Here is a 20,922-nt window from a genome sequence, read left to right on the forward strand (position 1 = left end):
ATTAATAAGTCATCAGTTTCTGAATGGCAAGTTTCACCTTTTTGGATGGAAGTGACCACGGCTGTTTCAAAGATTGCTTGTTCCTGTAAACATTATCAGCAATAATTTCCCCCAAGGGTTCTTCACATCCACTGAGTCAGTAGTAGCCCAGTAGATTGGAAAAAAGACTTTTGAAAGCAGTAAAGAATGACTTTAAAAAAGAGGGACAAACTGGTGTAGAACTGAAAACTAGAAATATGAAATAGAAATGAAAGCTTCCACAAATATATAAAAAGGAAGAAAGTCACAAATGTAACCATTGATCACTTCAAGAATGAGATTTTAGAATTATTAATGGGAAGTAACAAATTCTCAGAGGGCCTGACAGCATAGGGAGAGTCTAGGACCAGAGGGCATAACCTCAGAGTAAGAGATTAGGTGGAATTTTTTTCCTCTCAGAATGTTGAGAATCAGTGGAATTATTTACAGCAGAGTGGTTAAGTGCATTCAAGGTTGAGTTAGATGAAGTTTTAAATTGTAAAGGAACGAAGGGTATCATATCGTGATCTTATTGAATGGTGGAACAGACTTGATGGGCTGATTGGCCTACTGCTCTTACATCTGATGGTCGTTTGTGGGAATAGCAAAGACTGTGAACAAATACTCCTCAACCGTTTTCACAGCAGGAGACTCAGAAGGCATTCGAATAGTATTAGGAAAATAAAAGTAGAAGGGGAGGAGGAATTTTATAAACCCACATTCTCTTGAGAGAGAGGCTGTGTTGCCTGGGCAAACTAAGCTTACGTGGCTCAAGGAATACAGAGATGCAGGAATTCCATCTGGAAAAGCCAGTGACAGATGCGGCTGCCTTCTAATTGGAAGGATAGCCTACTGAACCAGCCATTGGGAGTTCTCAATGCTGGTGGCATCTTCTCTCCTTCCCAAAGTTGAGATTCAGAGCTGATATCTCTCCCTCACCTTCATAAGGAGCTGCCTGGCTCTACAGTTCACCAGCCAGTGTTACTTTTAAAGCTTTGCTCCCATTCCCAGCTTTTGCCCCCAGTCCTCATTCTCAGTCCCTGGATCCCCTGCACAGATGGAACTTTAGATCTTTAATGCTATTTACATACGCACAGCCGGTGACATTATTAAGCACAGAACATGTGATATCAAACGAATATGTGCAGATTCATCCTAATTCAGATGCCAGGAAGTTATGTCACAGGGTCTGTCTGCACAGTCAGCCATTTTGATGGCCATGTTTGTGATCACGCTAACTATTCCGCTCAAGAAAAGGTACCAGGAAACTAACTGAGCTGATGGTAGATCTGTATACTGTAGTCTTAAAGGAAGTGTCAGCAGAGATTGTGAAGACAGTGGTTCTAATCTTTCAAAACTCCCAAATCCTGCAAAGGTCCAAGTGGATTGGAAAGCCATAAATGTAACATAATGATTCATGGAAGAGAGGCAGCAAACGGTAAATCATCAGCCAAGTCATTCAGCATCTGTCATTGTGATAATGCTAGAACTTATTATTTAGAAAGTAGTGGCAGGTCATGTAGATAACGATAAGAAAATGCAATACAATTCCACAGAAGAAGAGCTCATCATGTTCAGGGTGATACATTAACATGCATAGAGGATTGACTAACCAACAGGAAACAGAAATTCAGAATAAACAGGTCAGTTTCAGGAGGACAAACTGCAATTAATGGAGAGTGTTTTACACTTTCTTTTCAAATATCCAGCTTCGAAATTTTCGTTACATTATCTATATTTTCTTACCTTTCCACAGAAATATGTGGCCATTTGGCCCATTGTCAAGAATATAACATTCCTTGGTAGAAAGTGTAGCCATGGAAAACGGATTCTCAGCAGCCACCTCTGTTAGAGTCAACTGTCCACTAGCATCTGAAATCTGAAAGAAATTGCAGTGCTTTGGTGACCAACTTTGTGTTTTATCGTAATACTTTATGAAAGTGCTGCTGTTAATTGAGAAAACTGAAGCACCAAGAATTGGAATAGAAATCCTACATTATCAAACATGCTCTATTAAAAGCAGATGGTTACCATGTAGAGTTTGGCTTTTGTCTTGCTGGCTTTATCTGCTTTCACATCCTCAACAGTTGCATCTGGAATGGGTGGCTTGGTACCCAGTAACTGTCATGAAAAAAAGAGGCAACATTTAACCTTGTGGAACTCTACCAGCCTATGATAAACACCACAACAAACCCCCATGTGTCCTCCATATACTCACCTCAATAACATGTGATGGCTCACATCCTTCATCCACTGATTCAATGTTGGCACGGCCCATCCTCTCTCCATCGCGGATACTTTTCGCAAGCTGACAGCACTTTATTCGCTCTTGAAAGTTGCTCTTTGATCCATTCCACTGATAGATCATCTGCAATTCCAAAGTTCGACCATTTCCTAAAACTGTACTTAAGTATAATCATTATGCTAATTGCATTTTTGCCCTCTGATAGCTCTCTGATTGCCATTAATGTTTGTAAATCATCTTTTGATCAATAGCTTAAACTTGAAAAAGGTACTGTAACCCAACTTTGCATCCGGCACCCATCCTCAGCCTTTTCATTTTGCCTTTCGTGAATTGCACTTTGCCCCAATCTCTCTGCTTTAGATTGAGATGATGACAATAATTTACGGTGCACAGTGTCGATAACAATGCTGGTGGTGATTCAAGCACTTCCCATTACATGATGATTCCTACTTTCGCTTGTGCAAAGCAACATATAGGCATGCCTTAGTGTGGAGGCATATACACTCTGGGCTTGTCCTTGATTTTTAAAGATCAAAAAGATACTCACCCAGAACATTCCCCAGACATTTAAAGACATAGCGAAACCCAGTTAATGAGTGTTTCAGATCTTATATAAGACTGTATCTGTGGCCTGTAATTAAACACTTTTAACATAAAAAAAACTGTTCCAAGATGCATCATAATCAAAATTAGACACCAACCACTTCAAGAGATGCTACGATAAATGATCTAAAGACCGGTCAGAGAGATTTTAGAAAGTGCCTTAAAGGAGGGAATGCAGAGAGCACAGTGTAGGGAAGGAATCCCGGAGGTGAAGGCTTCTCCAGCTGAAGACGCGCCAACAATGGAGCAGTGACCGAAATAAGGTTTGCTCAAGAGGCCAGAATTTGAGTGTTAGACAGTGGGAGGATGTGAAGGATGGCTTGAAAAGTAAGCATGAAAATATTTACATTGCGATGTTGCAGGACCAACTCCTTCCCTAAATCTCATCTCCCTTCAGTTTCTTTGAATTGCAGCTTAAAAACGACATTGCTGACCCTCACTGAGACCTCCTATGTGCGGTTTGTAATATCACTCAACTCTGATTCTGCCTCAGTCCTAAACTCCCCATTCATGCCTTTATTACCTTTAGACCTGATTGTTTTAGTATATTCCTAGTTGGCCCCTCGTATTTTACCATTTATAAACATAAGACCATCACTGCAAACCTTATTTTCCTAGCATTTCTGTACTTGTTGATCTATATTGGTTCTTAGTCCAGCAACATCTCAATGTAAAAAAGTCTCATGCTTATTTTCCAAGCCTTTCCATAGTCACACTCATCCTTCACAGCCTCCCACTGTCTAACCTCTTGAGTAAACCTTATTTTGGTCACTGCTCCATTGTTGGTGCATCTTCAGCTGCAAAAGCATTCAACTCTGGGCTTCCTTTGCTAAACTGTGCTCTCTCCGTTCCCTCCTTTAAGGCACTTTTTAAAATCTCTTTGACCATTCTTTTGGTCATTCATTCCACCGTCTCTTGAAGTGGTTTGGTGTCAAATTTTGATTGTGATGCTGTGACTCATCTTGGAGCAATTTTTTATGTTAAAGGTGCTACATAAATACAAGTTATTGTTGCTAATCTGTACTCCCATGTAAAGCAGGCCCATGAGTAAAGTTAACAAAGACTGGCTGGAACATGTGGAATCAGGACAACTCCAGGTCAAAGAAAATTAAGAGGAAAGGAAATCATGAGGTAGGTTGGCTTGCATTAGCACAATTTAGGGATATCAATCCTCATCTTCATAACCAGAGTGATAGCATACAATAGGTAAGCTTGTGAGAAGTAATAAGGATCAAAGTATAAACATGCTGCTGTTGCTATGAGACTTTAACATGAAGCACTCACCGCCCCTGCATCAATGATGAAGCAATCTCCATTGTTAAAGCTGGACCAATTGAAAGGTACTTCACGGGCTCTCACATTGCGCCTGCCCTTAACATGTAACAGTCTCTTGACATTGATATCATTGGTAACTACATGTGCAAATCCAGATGCAACCCCTCCTTCCTGCAAAGGTAGCACAAAATTGTAAATACTGCAGAACGTTATGAAGTGAGTTACATTTTAGAAAATAAGACCGAAATATCTCATCGTGTCCCACAGGCTCTTGTATTTATATTGTCATGGGCTTCTAATGTTTAACCTAGGTTAAGATAAATATACAGGAACTGTTCCAGTTGAGAAATGTACTGTTCAGAAACACCAGCGGTCTGGAAACCTTTTAAGCAAGCCCAACGAACTCATCTGACAGTGCTTTTGGCAGTGGAGACAGTGAAGATACTGTAGTTGGATGAATAAAAACATTTTTATTACTTCTTCATAACAGTTTACAACTGAATTATGTTTCTGGAAAATGTGGGGAATGTTAAATAATGCATCAGAATTAATCTTTTGAGTTCTGTGTGTCATAGGATATAATCTGGGGCCTGGAATATACTCGAAACCAATCTGATCATTTTAAGGAAAACCGAGAGAACTGCAGATGCTATAAATCAGAAACAAAAACAGATATTGCTGGAAAAGCTCCAGCAGCACCAGTGGAGAGAAATCAGAGTTTACATTTCAGCTTGAGTGACCCTTCCTCAGAACTGCGGCTTGAAAGATCCTGAGTGAAAGGAATCTGATTATAGTCTAAAGCTAATTCCATGGAATTGTAAATTGACAGCAAAATAAAATCTGGTTATAATGTGACAGACATGCTATAAAAATGATAGACATGGAATACAGAGTTATGATACAGGTGTAATAAAGAAAGCTTCACTCTAAAAGTAACCCAACCTTCAGCTCCCTGAATGGTTGACATTAACACTTGGTACAAAAAAGAGAAATTGCTATTTTGCTGATGCATTCATCCCACATTCAAAATTCCCTGAACTGTACAAGGCACGAGTCAGATTACAGCTGGAATATATGAACAGCTTCAGACCCCTAACCTCAGGAAAGACATACTAGCTTTGGAGGCGAAAGAATCTTCACTGGGCTGACCCCAGCTATGGAAGGATTTCCTTTTCAGGAATGGTTGAGTAGGTTGGCCCTATGTTTAATGGAGTTTAAAATACAGGGCTGCCTTTATTGAAACATACAGGGAATTCTTAGGGGACTTGACAGGGTAGATGCAGGAAGCTTGATTCCCCTTGGGCTAGAGGACAACTTCTCACAGAAAGGAGTTGCCTATTTCAGATAGAGATTAGGAGGATTTTTATTTTCTCTCAGAGGGCAGTCAATGTATGCCTTGTCTACTGTAGTAATTTATAATCGGTCAGGGAATCAAAGCAGAGATGTGGAGATGAAGATTATCAGATCAGCCACAACCTCACTGAATTCAGGAGAAGACTCAATGGGCCAAATGGCTTTCTATGCCTTATGATTTTATGGTTTTCCTATCCCAGCCATTCTCATTTGGGATGCAACATTCCCATTGGACAAAGCTGTGCACAGAGTGCTTGAATAGATAGTTGATACCCCCCTTCAAGAAGAACCAGCCTGGCAGATATCTCAGCTCTACAATCTCCAGAAAATTCCGCATTTATTAGTTCCAGGTCAGGCTCCTAATGTGCAACTCCTTACACAAAGCAGCATTGGTACCTTTATTGAGATTTAATTCTCATTAATGAAAGTTACTTTTAAAAAGCATGATGTAGTTCGGTTGTGGATTTTCCACTTTCCATGAACAACTAAAAAGAATGTCAATTATGTACCGTTAGGTTCCATTAGGAGCTGAAGTAAACTTAAAAACAGCTTTCTTGCTTAGAATCCATTGTGTTTAGTTTTTTTTGATAAATTATTTAAACATTAAGAAATGGAAAAAAAAATCAATACCTCTTTAAAGCTTCCATTCATGGGCCCTACATTTAAAGCATTAAAGCTGAAACATGATTATACAGGCAGGGTACCAGCTGATACTGACAGCAAAGCAGGTACTTAGACTTAGGATGGACTGTAGGTTGTAGCCCAACACTCAACTCAACCTTGCTTCCTTACTTCTGCAATGGACCACGAAAAGTGAAGAATTTGCCAATGCTTTCAGAGAGATCTAACTATGGAAATACTCTGCAGATTGACAGCACGATACTTGTCTCACACACAAAGGAAATGTGGTCCCGAGAATCACCTTTAAGGCTTGAGGATAGTAGCCTTAACTAGATACAATACACCAGATGTGATGTGACTCCAGCAATAGGTTAGCTTCCCTGAATGTTTATTTGTTTTGCTGATTGCTGCCGTCATTGCTTAGACTTATTGAATATCAAGTCAATTAAACTGCCAAGATCTCTTTCAATTTCATCCCTGGCTCTTTCAGTTCTATCATATGTGGCACATATTATTCATTTGTCTTCCATTGCACCTTTATATATGATAGTTAATCTACCACTTCCTGACTGTTCACTTATTTTATCCTCATGTAATAGATCCTCTGCTGCCTTCAGTTGTCTAAATTGGGAGAAATTAAGAAGCGACAGAGTAAAAGACTAGAATAGCGTATAAAAACAGAGAGTTCAAAGTAAGAAAGGGAACGTGCTGGAGACTCAGTATCTGTGGAGAGAGGAACAGTTAACATGTTAAATGCAATGCCATTCCAAAGGAGTCACAATGTTGGAGGGCAAGTGATAAGGATGACATCCAGAGGATGCAAAGACATAAAGACAGGTTAAGCAAGTGGGCCAAAATTTGGCAGATTGAATAGAATATGGGAAAATAGAACATATGAACAGGGAACAAGAGTAGGTTACTTAGGCCTTTGAGCCTGCTTCATCATTCTATAACGTCCTAGCTGATCTAATTTTAACCTCAACTCTGCACACCTGCGTAACCCCAATAATTTGTTATCCCCTTGGGTAATTACGAATTGACCGACATCCGCCTTAAAAATATTTAAAGATTCTGCATCCACTGCTTTTAAAGAAGGAATATTCTAAAGACTCATAAGCTTCTGAGAGATGAAGACTTTCCTTATCTCTGACGTAAATGGGCAATGCCCTTGCTTTTAAGCTATGACCCCATAGTTTTAGATTCTCCTACAAGAGGAAATATCCTTTCAACATTCACCCAGTCAATTCCACTCAGGATCTGTATGCTTCACGTCACCTCCAATTCTTCTAAATTCCAGGGGATACAGGCCTAGCCTGACTAGCCTTTTGTCATAAGGCAATTAGTCTAGTAAACCTTCTCTGAATTGCTTTCAATGTGTTAATATTCTTGCATACATACAGTGAGCCGTATTGAACACAGAGCTCCAGGTGTGGTTTCACCAATGCCCTCTATAACTGAAGGATAACCTCCTTACTCTTGCATTTAATTCCTCTCACAATGAACCATGTAATTTTGTTAGCTTTCCTGGTTATTTGCTATTACTACATACTGACCAGCTGCCATTCACACACTATGACAGCCAGATTTTTCAGCATTTCAGAGCTTTGCAACTACTCACCATTTTGACAATGTGCTTCTTTTTTATTGAGGTTATGTGAGATTAAGCACATTGGCAGGAATAATAGAGGAGCTGAATATTATTTAAATGGAGAAAGACTGCAGAAAGCTATGAAAAAAAGGGATTTGGAGTCCTTGTGCACAAATCACAAAAAAGTAAGCATCCAAGTTCAGAAGGAATAAGGAAGACAAATGGTCTTTGTTTCAAAGAGAGTGGAGTACAAAAATAGTGAAGTTTTCTAAAACTATATACGACAACAGCTGGACAACAACCAGAACACTGCGAACAGCTTAGGGCCCCATCTAAGAAAAGATATACCAGCATTGGATACAATCCAGAAGAGGTCCACTAGGCTGATGCTGGTATAGAAGGAATGTCTTATGAGGAGCAGCTACGTGGTTTGGGCCTGTATTCATTGGAATTTAGAAGATGACCTCGTTAAAACATACAAGATGCTTAAGAAACTTGACAGGGTAGACGTGAAAAGGTTGTTTCCCCTTGGGCCACAGGGCATATTCTCAGAGTAAGGGGTTGCCTCTTTCAGACAGAGATGAGGAGGATTTTGTTTTCTTTCAGAGGACAGTCAATCTGTGGAATTGTTTACTGCAGAGGGCTGTAGAGATTGGGTCTCTAAGTATATTCAAGGTTGACAAAGACAGATTTCTAATCTGTAAGGGAAGCAAGGGTTATGAGGAAAAGGCAGGAAAATGGAGTTGAACGTTATCTACTCAGCCTTGAACGGCAAATCAGACGTAATGGGCTGAATGGGCTTAAGGAGCATAAGGAGGTGATGTTAACAATTCTGGAAAGTGTGAAAATAGATAAATCTCCTGGGCTGGATGGGACTATTCCTAAAATTATCTGGGAAGCCAGGGAGGAAATTACAGAGCCTTTGGCTTTGACGTTTATGTCGTCATTGTCTACAGGAATAGTGCCAGGCTGGAGGATAGCAAATATTGTCCCCTTGTTCAACAAGGGGAGTAGAGACCACCCTGGTAACTACAGACCAGTGAGCCTTACTTTGGATGTGAGTAAAATGTTGGAAAGGATTATAAGTGATAGGATTTATAACAACCTAGAAGGAATAGTTTAATTAGGAATAGTCAGCACAGTTTTGCGAAGGGTAGGGCGAGCCTCACAAACCTTACTGAGTTCTTTGAGAAGGTGACTAAATAGGTGGATGAAGGTAAAGCAGTTGATGTGGTGTATATGGATTTCAGTAAAGCATTTGATAAGATTCCCTACGGTAGGCTATTGCAAAAAATATGGAGGCATGGAATTGATGGTAATTTATCAGTTGCGATCAGAAATTAGCTAGTTGAAGGAAGACAGAGGGCGGTGGTTGATGGGCAATGTTCATCCTGGAGTTCAGTTACTAATGGTGTACTGCAAGGATCGGTTTTGGGGCCATTACTGTTTGCCATTTTTATGAATGACCTGGATGAGGGCATAAAAGGATGGGTTAGTAAATTTATAGATGACACTAAAGTCGGTGGAGTTATGGACAGTGCAGAAGGATGTTACAGGTGACAGAGGGATATAGATAAGCTGCAGAGCTGGGCTTAGAGATGGCAAATGGAGCTTAATGCAAAAAATGTATGAGGTGATTCACTTTGGAAGGAGTAACAGGAATACAGAGTACTGGGCTAATGGTAAAATGTTTGGTAGTTTGGATGTGCAGAGAGATCTCATTGTCCATGTGTACAGATCACTGAAAGTTGCCACCCAGATTGATAGGGTTGTTAAGGCATACGATGCGTTAACTTTTATTGGTAGAGGATTGAATTTCAGAGCCATGATGTCATGTTGCAGCTGTACAAAGCTCTGGTGCAGCCACACTTGGAGTACTGCGTACAGTTCTGACTGCCGCATTATAGAAAGGATTTGGAAACATTTGAAAGGGTGCATAACCAGGATGTTGCCTGGTATAAAGGGAAGGTCTTACAAGGCTGAGGGACTTGAGGCTGTTTTCGTTAGACAGAAGGTTAAGAGGTGACTTAATATATTCATACAAGATGATCAGAGGATTAAATAGGGTGGACAGTGAGAGCCTTTCTCCTCGGATGGTAATGGCTAGCAGGAGAGCATATAGCTTTAAATTGAGGCGGGATAGATATAGGACAGATTTCAGAGGCAGGTTGTTTACTCAGAATAGTAAGGGCATGGAATGCCCTGCCTGTAACAGTAGTAGACTCGCCAACTATAAGGGCATTTAAATGGCCATTGGATAAATATATGGATGATGATGGAATAGTGTAAGTTAGATGGGCTTCAGATTGGTTTCACAGTCTGTGCAACATCGAGGGCTGAATGGCTTGTACTGCGCTGTAATGTTTTATATTCTATGACCTCCTTTTGCTCCTACATCTTATGGCTTAATGGTCTCTCCACAGATGCTGCCAGACCTGTTGAGCTTCTTTAACTCATTTTGTTTTTGAGTCAAATTTCCAGCTTCTGTGACATTTTAATTTTTTTTTACCTGTGCATATCTTAAATTCTCCTGAGAGAGATCACATTTCACTTGATACACCATTGTTATGCGAATTACATGCCAGGACATGGAGTGAAAGAATGCTTCATGTAAGATTGCTCCTGAGTTGTACTCACGAAGAAAAACTGTATGCTTACACTCAAAGCAAAATCTGAAACAAACTCTAAGAATGCTGGAAAAACTCAGCAGGTCTGGCAATTTCTGTAGAGAGAGGAACAGAATTAACATTTCAAGTCCAGAATGATTCTTCTTGAGGACATATGAAGATGAGACATTCTGGGCTTGAAACATTAACTTTGTTCCTTGTTCCACATATGCCAGGTGTGCAGAATTTTTCCAGCATTCTCTGTGATTCTTTCGGATTTCCATCATCCATAATCGTTAACTTTTGAGACTGGAGCAGATTTAGTGAGATTACCGCACCACAAGTCCCTGAATTGTTTAAATAGTGCCTCCTGGACTATTATTCAGCTGCTTTAATGACTCTTCGTCACAGCCAGTTAGACAGATCTAAAAGCTACAATTGAAATTTAAATGCTCATTAACAGGCCAAAATTAGGAACTGATTGAATTTTGTATGGTCTAGAAATTTTAAAAAATCCACACTAAAGAATCTATGACACAGTACAGAGGTTCATCCCTAAAGATGAAAAAAAATTCCGAGCAGGGTTAGACAGCCATGGCTGACAAAGGAAGGCAGGAAATGTATCAAAGAAAAAAGAGAGCCTTTAAAGTGGCTAAGAGCAGTGGGAAATCAGAAGATTGGGAAGTCTGCAAAGACAAACAGAGGATAACGAAGAGAGAAATAAGAAAAGAGAGGATCAAATATGAAGGTAAGCTAGCCAGAAATATTAGAAATGATAGTAAAAGTTTATTTCAATACATAAAAAACAAATGAGAGGGAAAAGTAGAAATTGGGCTGCTCCAAATTGATGTAGCAAGGCTAGTGCTGAGAGATAAGGAAATAGCTGAAGAACTTAATAAGTACTTTGTATCAGTCTTCACAGTGGAAGACATGAGTAATTTCCCAACAATTAAGGAGAGTCAAGGGGCAGAGTTGAGTATGGTAGCCATTACGAAAGAGAAAATGCTAGAAAAGCTAAAAGGTCTAAAAAATGATAAATCTCCTGGCCTCAATGGGCTACATCCTAGAGTTCTGAGGGAGGTGGCTGAAGAAATAGCGGAGGTGTTGACTGAGATCTTTCAAAAATCACTGGAGTCAGTGAAGTCCCAGATGATTGGAAAATCGCTGTTGTAACCCCCTTGTTCAAGAAAGGATCAAGACAAAGGGTGGAAAATTATAAACCGATTAGCCTAACCCCGGTTGTTGGTAAAATTCTAGAATCCATCGTTAAGGAGGAGATTTCTAAATTCTTGGAAGTGCAAGGTCGGATTAGAAAAAGTCAACATGGATTTAGTAAGGGGAGGTTGTGCCTGACAAACCTGTTAGAATTCTTTGAAGAGGTAACAAGTAAGTTAGACCAGGGAAACCCAGTGGATGTTGTCTATCTAGACTTCCAAAAGGCCTTTGATAAGGTGCCTCAAGGGAGGCTGCTGAGTAAGGTGAGGGCCCATAGTGTTCGAGCTACTGGCATGGATTAGGGATTGGCTGTCTGACAGAAGGCAGAGAGTTGGGATAAAAGGTTCTTGTTTGGAATGGTAGCTGGTGACAAGTGGGGTCCTGCAGGGCTCAGTGTTGGGGCCGCAGCTGTTCAATTTGTATATTAATGATCTGGATAAAGAGACTGGGGGCATTCTGGTGAAGTTTGCTGATGATACACAGTTAGGTGGACAGGCAGGGAGGACTGAGGGGGTGGGGAGGCTGCAGAAAGATTTAGACAGTTTAGGAGAGTGGTCCAAGAAATGGCTGATGAAATTCAATTTGAGCAAATGTGAGTCTTGCACTTTGGAAATAAGAATACAGGCATGGTCTATTTTTTAAACAGTGAGAAAATTCATAAAGCTGAAGTACAAAGGGATCTGGGAGTGCTAGTCCAGGATTCTCTAAAGGTTGATTTGCGGGTTGAGTCTGTCGTTAAGAAAGCAAATGTAATGTTGTCATTTATCACAAGAGGGTCGGAATGTAAAAGCAGTGACGTGCTTCTGAAACATTGTAAAGCTCTAGTTAGGCCCCATTTAGAATACTGTGTCCAATTTTGGGCCCCACACCTCAGGAAGGACATACTGGCACTGGAGCGTGTTCAGTGGAGATTCACATGAATTATCCCTGGAGTGGTAGGCCTAGCATATGATGAACGGCTGAGGATCCTGGGATTGTATTCATTAGAGTTAAGAAGGTTGAGGGGGGATCTAATGGAAACTTACAAGATAATGCATGGCATGGAAAGGGTGGATGCTGGGAAGTTGTTTCCGTCAGGCGGGGAGATTAGGACCTATGGGCACAGTCTTAAAATTATAAGGGGTCAATTTAGAATGGAAATGAGGAGACATTTCTTCAGCCAGAGAGTGGTGGGCCTGTGGAATTCATTGCCGCGGAGTGCAGTGGAGGCCGGGACATTGGGTATCTTCAAGGCCGAGATTGATAAATTCTTGATCTCGCAAGGAATTAAAGGCAATGGGGAGAGTGCGGGTAAGTGGAATTGAAACGTCCATCAGTCATGAGTAAATGGTAGAGTGGACCCGATGGGCCGAATGGCCTTACTTCCACCCCTGTGTCTTATGGTCTTATTTAGCTTGGCCAATTCACCTAACCTTTACATCTTTGGACTGTGGGACAAAATCTACTCAGACACGGGGAGAATGTGCAAACTCCACACAGACAGTCACCTGAGGCTGGAATGAAACCTGAGTCCCTATCACCATGAGGCAGCAGCGCTAACCACTCAGCCACCATGCTGCTCATTAACTCTGATTTCTCTCCACAGATGCTGCCAGATGTGATTAGCTTTTCTAGCAATTTCTGTTTTTGAGTCCATAAAGGTCATGTTTATTGTCTACATTACCTTGTATACAAGTCCATTTTTAAAATAGCCCAGGAACGTGTTGGACTCACTGCCTTGTACATCTCTATACTGTTTAGGTTTACCACCGAAACGGTCATCCAGTTGAGTACAAAACATGGCACCAGATCCAGATTCATCTTGACTGCACTCTTTTCCTGGAAGAAAGTATTTAATCAAATATCAGCCTAAAATACTTAAAACAAACTGCTTTAATCAATATTGCACTAAAATCTGTATGTAAATATGAACATAGACTTACCTAACCAGAGATGGGCATGATAGTTAAAATCTGGAGTTGTATAGAGTACAATGTAGGCATCGCCCGTGTAAAAACTCCCATGGAGATTTTCAGGAACGAGGACAGGATTCAGTTTCTCAATCCTCCACACGGTCAGCCCAGGCTTTTTGCCAGCATTCTCGAAAGCCTTGTGAAAAGCCATTATCTGTGGGGAGTAAAGGAGACTGGCTCGTGGATAACTGGGGATTTACATCAGCAATAAGCAAGGACAACAAACAGAATGCTGAGGTTTAATTTTTTTTTGTCTGTGGACAATTTCAAAGAAAACTCAGTACATGTAATAAAATTCAAGATAGATTGGCAATGACCCAAATCATCTGTGAAATGCAGTGGCTTTCTATATCCTCCATTTTACAATGGAGCGACTATCTGGAGCAGTACAGGCACTCAGTAAATGCCAGCATCTTTTTGTAATTTACCCACAGGAAAGAATTAACTAAAAACAGATGAGGGCTTTGGTAAAAAATCTGAAACAAAAATTAGAACCTATTCCAGCAAAAAAAAGTCAAGACTTTAAAATGAGTGAGAACAAAATGGTTACAAAATTTGGATATTCATGAGGTTAAAAACAATCTTATGCACTGCATAATTGCCCCACCCTATGTCCCAGTGTTAAATTTATGATTCAGTTTGAATGTCTTAATTTAGTTCTCTATTGCTTGAAAGAGACTGAGACCAGATGGTCCAATAAATATCTTAACACAGTGCCACTCTGGCACTGACTTGATTCCAAGCTGATCAAGAAAATGGTATCCTGTCAGGACAAAGAGAAGGTTAATCCTCTGAGATGACTGTAAAGCTTATCCATTACAAGATATGTAACCGCTTAAAAGGTGAATTCTCAATGCCCTCAGAAAGTTGTTTAATAACTAATTCTTTGACTATTCCAACTTGTACTTGACACTCATGGTTTATCAAGACTACTTCTATGAACAAATCATTAAGATTTTTAAAAACAGAAATAAAACCTCACGAGTATTTTGGTATATTTGGAAAATAATGGCCACTCCTCTAGTTTTTCGTGCATTTCTTTCTCAACTATTTAAAGTTGAATTTAAATTGACTTTAGAAATACAAAACTTTTGAGAATTTATTCCTCCCAATCAGTTTGACATTTTACTGAATCTTCTGGGGAAGAAATTATGTTTTAACAGCGGCACAGTGAGTAGCATGCTAGAATTCTAGGTGCTGCTAAGGCATTCGGTGTTTGAATCCCAGCGGGGTGTTTACTTTTTGCCAATTTACTGAAACTAGGTGGTGGTGGAGGGAGGATGCAAGGTAGCTTAAGGATGATCTAGACAACTTGAGCGTGTGGGTAAACACGGGCAGATGCAATATAGCGTACCAACGTGCATTTTTATACTTCAGTGTGGAAACAGAAAGGCAGAGTAAGATGTAAATGGTGATACACAGGGGACCTGATTTCCATACTTACGAATGTACTTATGAACGTGATCCCATACAGTGGTATAATGTTAAAGGTCCAACCTACAAACAGTTCCTGTACTTACAAATCACTGTTTTATATTGACCTGCGTGTTCTGACCTGTGTACAAATTAATTTGTGAATGGATTGAAGAACATTTGCAACCCAGGGACTGCTTGTTTGGGAAATGTGGATGCATAAATCAGGCTTGTGGGAATAGGCTAAGGATGTCCTTATGCGTGATTCAGTGAAAGTAAACAGGGAATTACAGCAAGAAATTAGGAAGGCAACTGATATGTTGGCCTTCATTGCAAGAGGATTGGATTTTGGAGGTAGGGATGAGCTAGTGCAGTTACACAGGGCTTTGGCGAGAGTATTGTGTGCAGTTTTGGTTCACTACTATAGAGGAACTGCAATGGCTGTTCATTAGACTGATATTGAGGATGGAAGATCTGTTCCATAAAGAAAGATTGGTTGGACTGAGCCTGTACTCACTAGAGTTTGGAAGACTAAGAGGGGTTCTGACTGAAACTAGTTGCAGGGAGGCTGCTTTCCCTGACTGGGGAGTCTAAAACCAGGGCTTACAATCTCAGGATACAGGGTAGGCAACTTATGACTGAGATGAGGAAACATCTCTTAGCAGGTGGTCAACTTGTGGAATTTGCTCCCACAGAACGCTGTGGAGGCTGGGTCACTGAAAGAGGTTAATGAGTTTTTTTAGATATTAAAGTGTATGGAGGGAAAGCAGAAATATGACATTTGAAATACAGGATCAGCCATGACCATACTGAAGGGTGCAGCAGGCTCAAAGGGCTGAATGGCCTCTACTCCTGTTCCTGTTTTCTCTGTTTTGTTGTGAAACATATGGTGTGTGCTATTACAATAATGATGGATCATAAATGATCTTCCAGGAAGTTGCTTGCAATTTGCATTCACTTTGAAAAGAGAGGTTTGTGGGGGAATATGCTAAGGATGGTCTACAAAAGTCTAAAGGATTTTAGGTTGCAAATAATGATAAATTACTGACAGTACTCAGGGCAGGAAAATAATCCAAATGAGGAGTTAAAAAAGAAATCTTCGCATTTCAGTTGGTTGAAATGTGGAATTCGTTGTAACAATAATTGTTGAATCATCCTAAGCCAGGGATTAGGGTTGTTTTTTAATAGGGTGGCACAGGTGACTCAGTAGTTAGCACTGTTGCCTCACAACAGCACGTTCCCAGGTTCGATTCCAGCCTCAGGTGACTGTCTGTGTGGAGTTTGCACGTTCTCCCCATATCTGTGTGGGTTTCCTCCCGTGGTCCAAAGATGTGCAGGTCAGGCGAATTGGCCTTGCTAAATTGCCCATCGTGCTAGGTGCATTAGTCAGAGGGAAATGGGTCTGGGTAGGCTACTCTTCAAAGGGCCTGTTTCCACGCTGTAGTGAATCTAATCTAATCTGTCTATTACTGAAATTTTTACAAGTGCTTTAGCTTGTTGCTGGAAAGTGGGAAATTAAACAATATGGGGAATAGGACAATGTAATTCAGGGAAGCAGCATTATTCCGAAAGTTAACATCAATGTCTTCTGCAGCTTCCTACTAGTGGTTTGAATTGACCCTGGTTTTAGATCAGTGATTACAGGGTTAGGTATTAAATTGGGATTTTGTTGTTCACCTATAAGGACCAATAGTAGGTATGAAACTGGAGGCATTTGCTTCCCAAACTCCTCCTCCCCTCCCGCTGCCAGCCCAGCCCAGCCCAGTTACTCCCAGTACCTAATACTGGGCACAGGAGAGTAGCATAGTATCGCCAATAAACACCCTGAACAGGAGCCACTGCACTCTTCAAATCAAGAAATACGAGCGAGTACGCAGATAGAGGAAGGAACAAGGAACGGAAGAGGTTTATACCGGAATGGACCTAGCCCACATCCTGCTCACAGCCAACAGCGTAGGATTACATGCGATTGTCACCACTTCAGGTACTAACCTGGAACTCGAATATCTACACTTTTCCCTCATCACTCAGACTTTTGCTACTTATACTTCTACTCCGTTAGAAATAAAAACACTACTTTAAGGGGAAAAGAAGGCATTAAAATTCAATCAACGCTGACAGCGACAACACTCTGGAATCATTAACCCATGCACCGCCACATCCTTAAGATTTACAAATCAACAGAGCCCAAAGTGATCGTGATCGGCGATGGGGAGTAACCAGACGGCAGTTCCTCCCCCACCCCACTGTGGTTCCACTCTGTTGTATTACGGTCTCTTACAACCTGCACCAAGTCAGTCTCTTACCGCCTGAACTAGAAAGGTCTGTTACATAGAACAGTACAGCAGAAGAAAGACCCTTCAGCCCACCATGTATGTGCTGACCATGGTGCCAGTCTAAACTAATCCACTGGTAGTGTGTTCCAAGAACCTCTGTGTCAAAAAAGCTGGCCTCACACATCTTTAAGACTTTCTCCCTCTCACCTTAAAATTATTTCCCCTCCCATTTGACATTTCCACCCTGGAAAAATAACTCTGACTATCCACTCTATCCATAACTCTCATAAATTTATACTCTTCTCTCAGGTCACCTCAGCCTCAGACACTCGAGGGAAAAACAATCCAAGCTCATCGAACCTCCTTATAGCTAGTACACTCCAAATTAGGCAACCTTCCAGTAAACCTCCTCTGCACCCTCTCCACATCCTTCTTATAGAACTGTTACAGCCTGCCTCCTATTACAGTCAATTACAGTCTGCATTATTAGTTTGTTACAGTCTGCATTATTAGTGTGTTACAGCTTGCTTCATATTACAGTCTGCACTGTTAGTCCATTACAGCCTGCTTCACATTACAGTCTATTACACTATGCACTGTTAGTTCATTACAACCTGCTTCACATTACAGTCTGCACTGTTAGTCTGTTACAGCGTGCTTCACATCACAGTCTATTACAGTCTGTACTGTTAGTCCATTACAGCCTGCTTCACACTGCAGCCTATTACAGTCTGCATTATTAGTATGTTACAGCCTGCTTCATATTACAGTCTATTACAGTCTGCATTATTAGTCTGTTACAGCCTGCTTCATATTACAATCTGCGCTGTTAGTCTGTTACAGCCTGCTTCAAATTACAGTCTATTACAGTATGCACTGTTAGTCTGTTACAGCCTCCTTCACATTCCAGTTTATTACAGTCTGCTCTGTTAGTCTGTTACAGCCTACTTCGCATTACAGTCTATTACAGTCTGCACTGTTAGTCTGTTACAGCCTGCTTCACATTAGTCTGTTACAGTCAGCACTATTAGTCTGTTACAGCCTGTTTCATATTACAGTCTGTAGTGTTAGTCTGTTACAACCTGCTGCACATTACAGTCTATTACAATCTGCACTGTTAATTGGTTACAGCCTGTACTTAGTTGCTGTCTGCAACAGCCTGTATTTTAGTTACTTTGTCAAATACAGTATTAAGAGGCCAATGGAAAGCAATAATGGTGAACAGGGTGAAAAAGGAAATCGCTTTGGAGATTGGGTTGGGATGGCATGGACAGGTTGGACCGAAGGGTCTGTTTCCGTGCTGTACATCTCTATGACTCTATAAATGCAGGGGCTTCTTTAAGATGGGCATACCTGGAAGAGAAGTTTCAGTAATTTCAACACTCAAAAGCAAAATGTTGCAGATGCTGGAAACCCGAAATAATTCTCAACTCCCAAAAAAGTCACATTTAATTCGAAAAGTCTTCGCTGTTTCTCTCCCCAAAAAATATTGTCAGTTGCTGACTTTCTCCAGCACTTCATTTTTATTTCAGAATTCCAGCAATGACAGTATTTTGCTTTCATCTACATTACATTACAGGCTGTTAAAGCTCACACGGAGTTACAGCCTAGAATGTAATGTAGAATGTAAAATACTGTCGATGCTTTCAACAGTCTGTTACAGCCTGCACTTAATTTGTTACAGTCTGCACTCACATGCAATCGGAGAAGCAGTCAAAAGTGTGTTTATGTCTATCACTGTATTCTAACAGATGAAAGGCTTAACAATCAATTTTACAATGTATAATTTCAGTTACATCACACTGCAAATTTTTGCCATAAATTCTGTGTTACGATCGAGTCCTCCACAATCACCTGATAAAGGAGCGTCGCTCCGAAAGCTAGTGCTTCCAATTAAACCTGTTGGACTATAACCTGGTGTTGTGTGATTTTTAACTTTGTACACCCCAGTCCAACACCGGCATCTCCAAATCATGTCTATACCATTCGTCCAATACAGCCTGCACTGTATTACAGTCTGTACTTGGGGACAGTCTGCTGAGAGTTCCACTGAGTTAGTTGATTACTGCACTGAGTTACAGTCGGTCCGCTTTATAGCCAGTTCCAGGCTCCTTGTATTCTGTCAGCCTTCGCTACTAAACAAAGCAACCGCAAACCTACCGCGCTGGCTCCAGAAAGTTTTCCGAGAAACCTTCAAAATGGAGATGGCTGAAGATGTCCCTGCAGCGTTGTAGTCAATCACAGTTCACCCCCCTCCCACCAGCGCCCCACCTACAAGGAGAGTAAAAGTCTCAGACATTTCTGAGTCTGACAGTAGGACCGCGGGGGCCATTTTTTAAAAAAGCGATGTTGATTTTACAGAAGGGTGTGGATGTTGCATGAACAGCTGTAGAGTTCTGCAAAACCATTCGGCAGATGTGCCACATTCACTGACCTAAACTGAAACCCTTACTGTTTCAAATCTTTTCCCAATCACTGCTGATCGAATGCACTTTTTTTTGGACATTTACTGTAACTGATCCCACTTGGGAAGCAAAGAGCTTTCAGGAAATCGATGGAAATTGTCAAGATCTATTTTGTCGGAATGAATAAGGACATAAGGCAACATAAGTAGAATCGGTGAAAGTGCACTTACCAAGAGGGAAGCGAGGTGTGAACTTGAATCCGGGAGTGAGGTGCTGAATTGCAGACTACTCCGCTTCACTTTAACTCCAGCCTTTATCCGAAGGGTGTGGTCATCATAACTGCAATTCTATTGGCCTAGGTTTAGCTTTTTTTCTAAATTGTAGTATGCTAATTCCCAGCACTCCTTCTGAATGGCAGCTCGCTGCAAGCAGATAATAAAACCAAAGCAAAAATATTAAAGCAAGGCTACTGATATTTTAATCGCATTTCAGGGTTCTGAAGGGAAGTCACTGAACTCGAATAGGTAACTCTTCCTCGCTCCGCAGATACTGCCAGAGCTGGTGAGATTCTGCCCCCCAACTCCAACACTATTTTTGTTACAAATGATATTTAGATATAAAAATATTTGCATGAATAAATATGAAATATTTATCTAAATGACCTGCAAACAGGAACAGAGAGTAACATGGCAAAATTCGTGGATGATACTAAAATAGGTGAGGAAGTCAGGCGGTGATGAAAAGTTTGCAGATGGATATTGATAGAACAAGAGAATGGACCAGAATCGGGCAGATGGTGTATAATGTGGATAAGTGCGAGCTTATTAATATACAGGCAAACTATTATTTAAATGAGAATACATTTAAAGTGGGTCAGTGCAGTGGGATCTGGGTGTCCTTGTGCATGAATCACAGCAAGTGGAGATGCAGGTGCAGCATTGGATAAGACAGGTAAGTGGAATCCTGGCATTTAATTCCAAAAGGATCAGATAAAACAAAGTGTTGTTCCAATTACATAACAAAAACAGGTAATGCAAGAAAAGCTCAGCAGGTCTGGCAGCATCTGTGGAGAGAAATGGGAGCGAAGATTTTGCATCGAGTGACCCTTCCTCAGAACAATCACTCAGCCCAAAATATTAACTCTGATTTTAATCTATAGATGCTGCCTATCCTACTGAGTTTTTCCTGCAATACCTGTTGTTCCTGATTTACAGCATCTGTAGTTTTTAAAGTTTTTACTGACAATTGTATAAGGTGTTGGTGAGACTGCATTGTGTCCAGTTTTGATGTGTCCAATGTGACGACATTGTAGGAAGTTCAGATGGGGTTCACAGTTCGCTGATTCCAGGGAT

The 20,922-nt window shown here is 40.8% G+C and overlaps 1 protein-coding gene across 2 annotated transcripts in view; it reads right to left on the reverse strand.

Annotated features, from left to right (window-relative positions):
* Positions 1 to 19,907, reverse strand: part of LOC132819169 (scinderin-like) — a 43,156-nt gene extending 23,249 nt beyond the window's left edge. Inside the window, exons 1-7 of one of the 2 annotated variants that reach the window (XM_060830591.1) lie at positions 19,801 to 19,907; positions 13,447 to 13,630; positions 13,188 to 13,342; positions 4,151 to 4,312; positions 2,237 to 2,386; positions 2,050 to 2,139; positions 1,765 to 1,897 (exon numbers count right to left, since the gene is read on the reverse strand). In XM_060830591.1, the coding sequence (XP_060686574.1) occupies positions 1,765 to 1,897; positions 2,050 to 2,139; positions 2,237 to 2,386; positions 4,151 to 4,312; positions 13,188 to 13,342; positions 13,447 to 13,627 (871 nt within the window). In that variant the 5' untranslated portion in view covers positions 13,628 to 13,630; positions 19,801 to 19,907. Of the gene's footprint in view, positions 1 to 1,764; positions 1,898 to 2,049; positions 2,140 to 2,236; positions 2,387 to 4,150; positions 4,313 to 13,187; positions 13,343 to 13,446; positions 13,631 to 19,325; positions 19,398 to 19,800 lie in introns of those variants that run through there. The other variant, XM_060830592.1, reaches the window with a different exon arrangement.
* Positions 19,908 to 20,922: the final 1,015 nt, after the last annotated feature.

The sequence above is a fragment of the Hemiscyllium ocellatum genome, chromosome 9 (genome assembly GCF_020745735.1).
Source record: "Hemiscyllium ocellatum isolate sHemOce1 chromosome 9, sHemOce1.pat.X.cur, whole genome shotgun sequence".
In the NCBI taxonomy this organism is placed as follows: Eukaryota; Metazoa; Chordata; class Chondrichthyes; order Orectolobiformes; family Hemiscylliidae; genus Hemiscyllium; species Hemiscyllium ocellatum.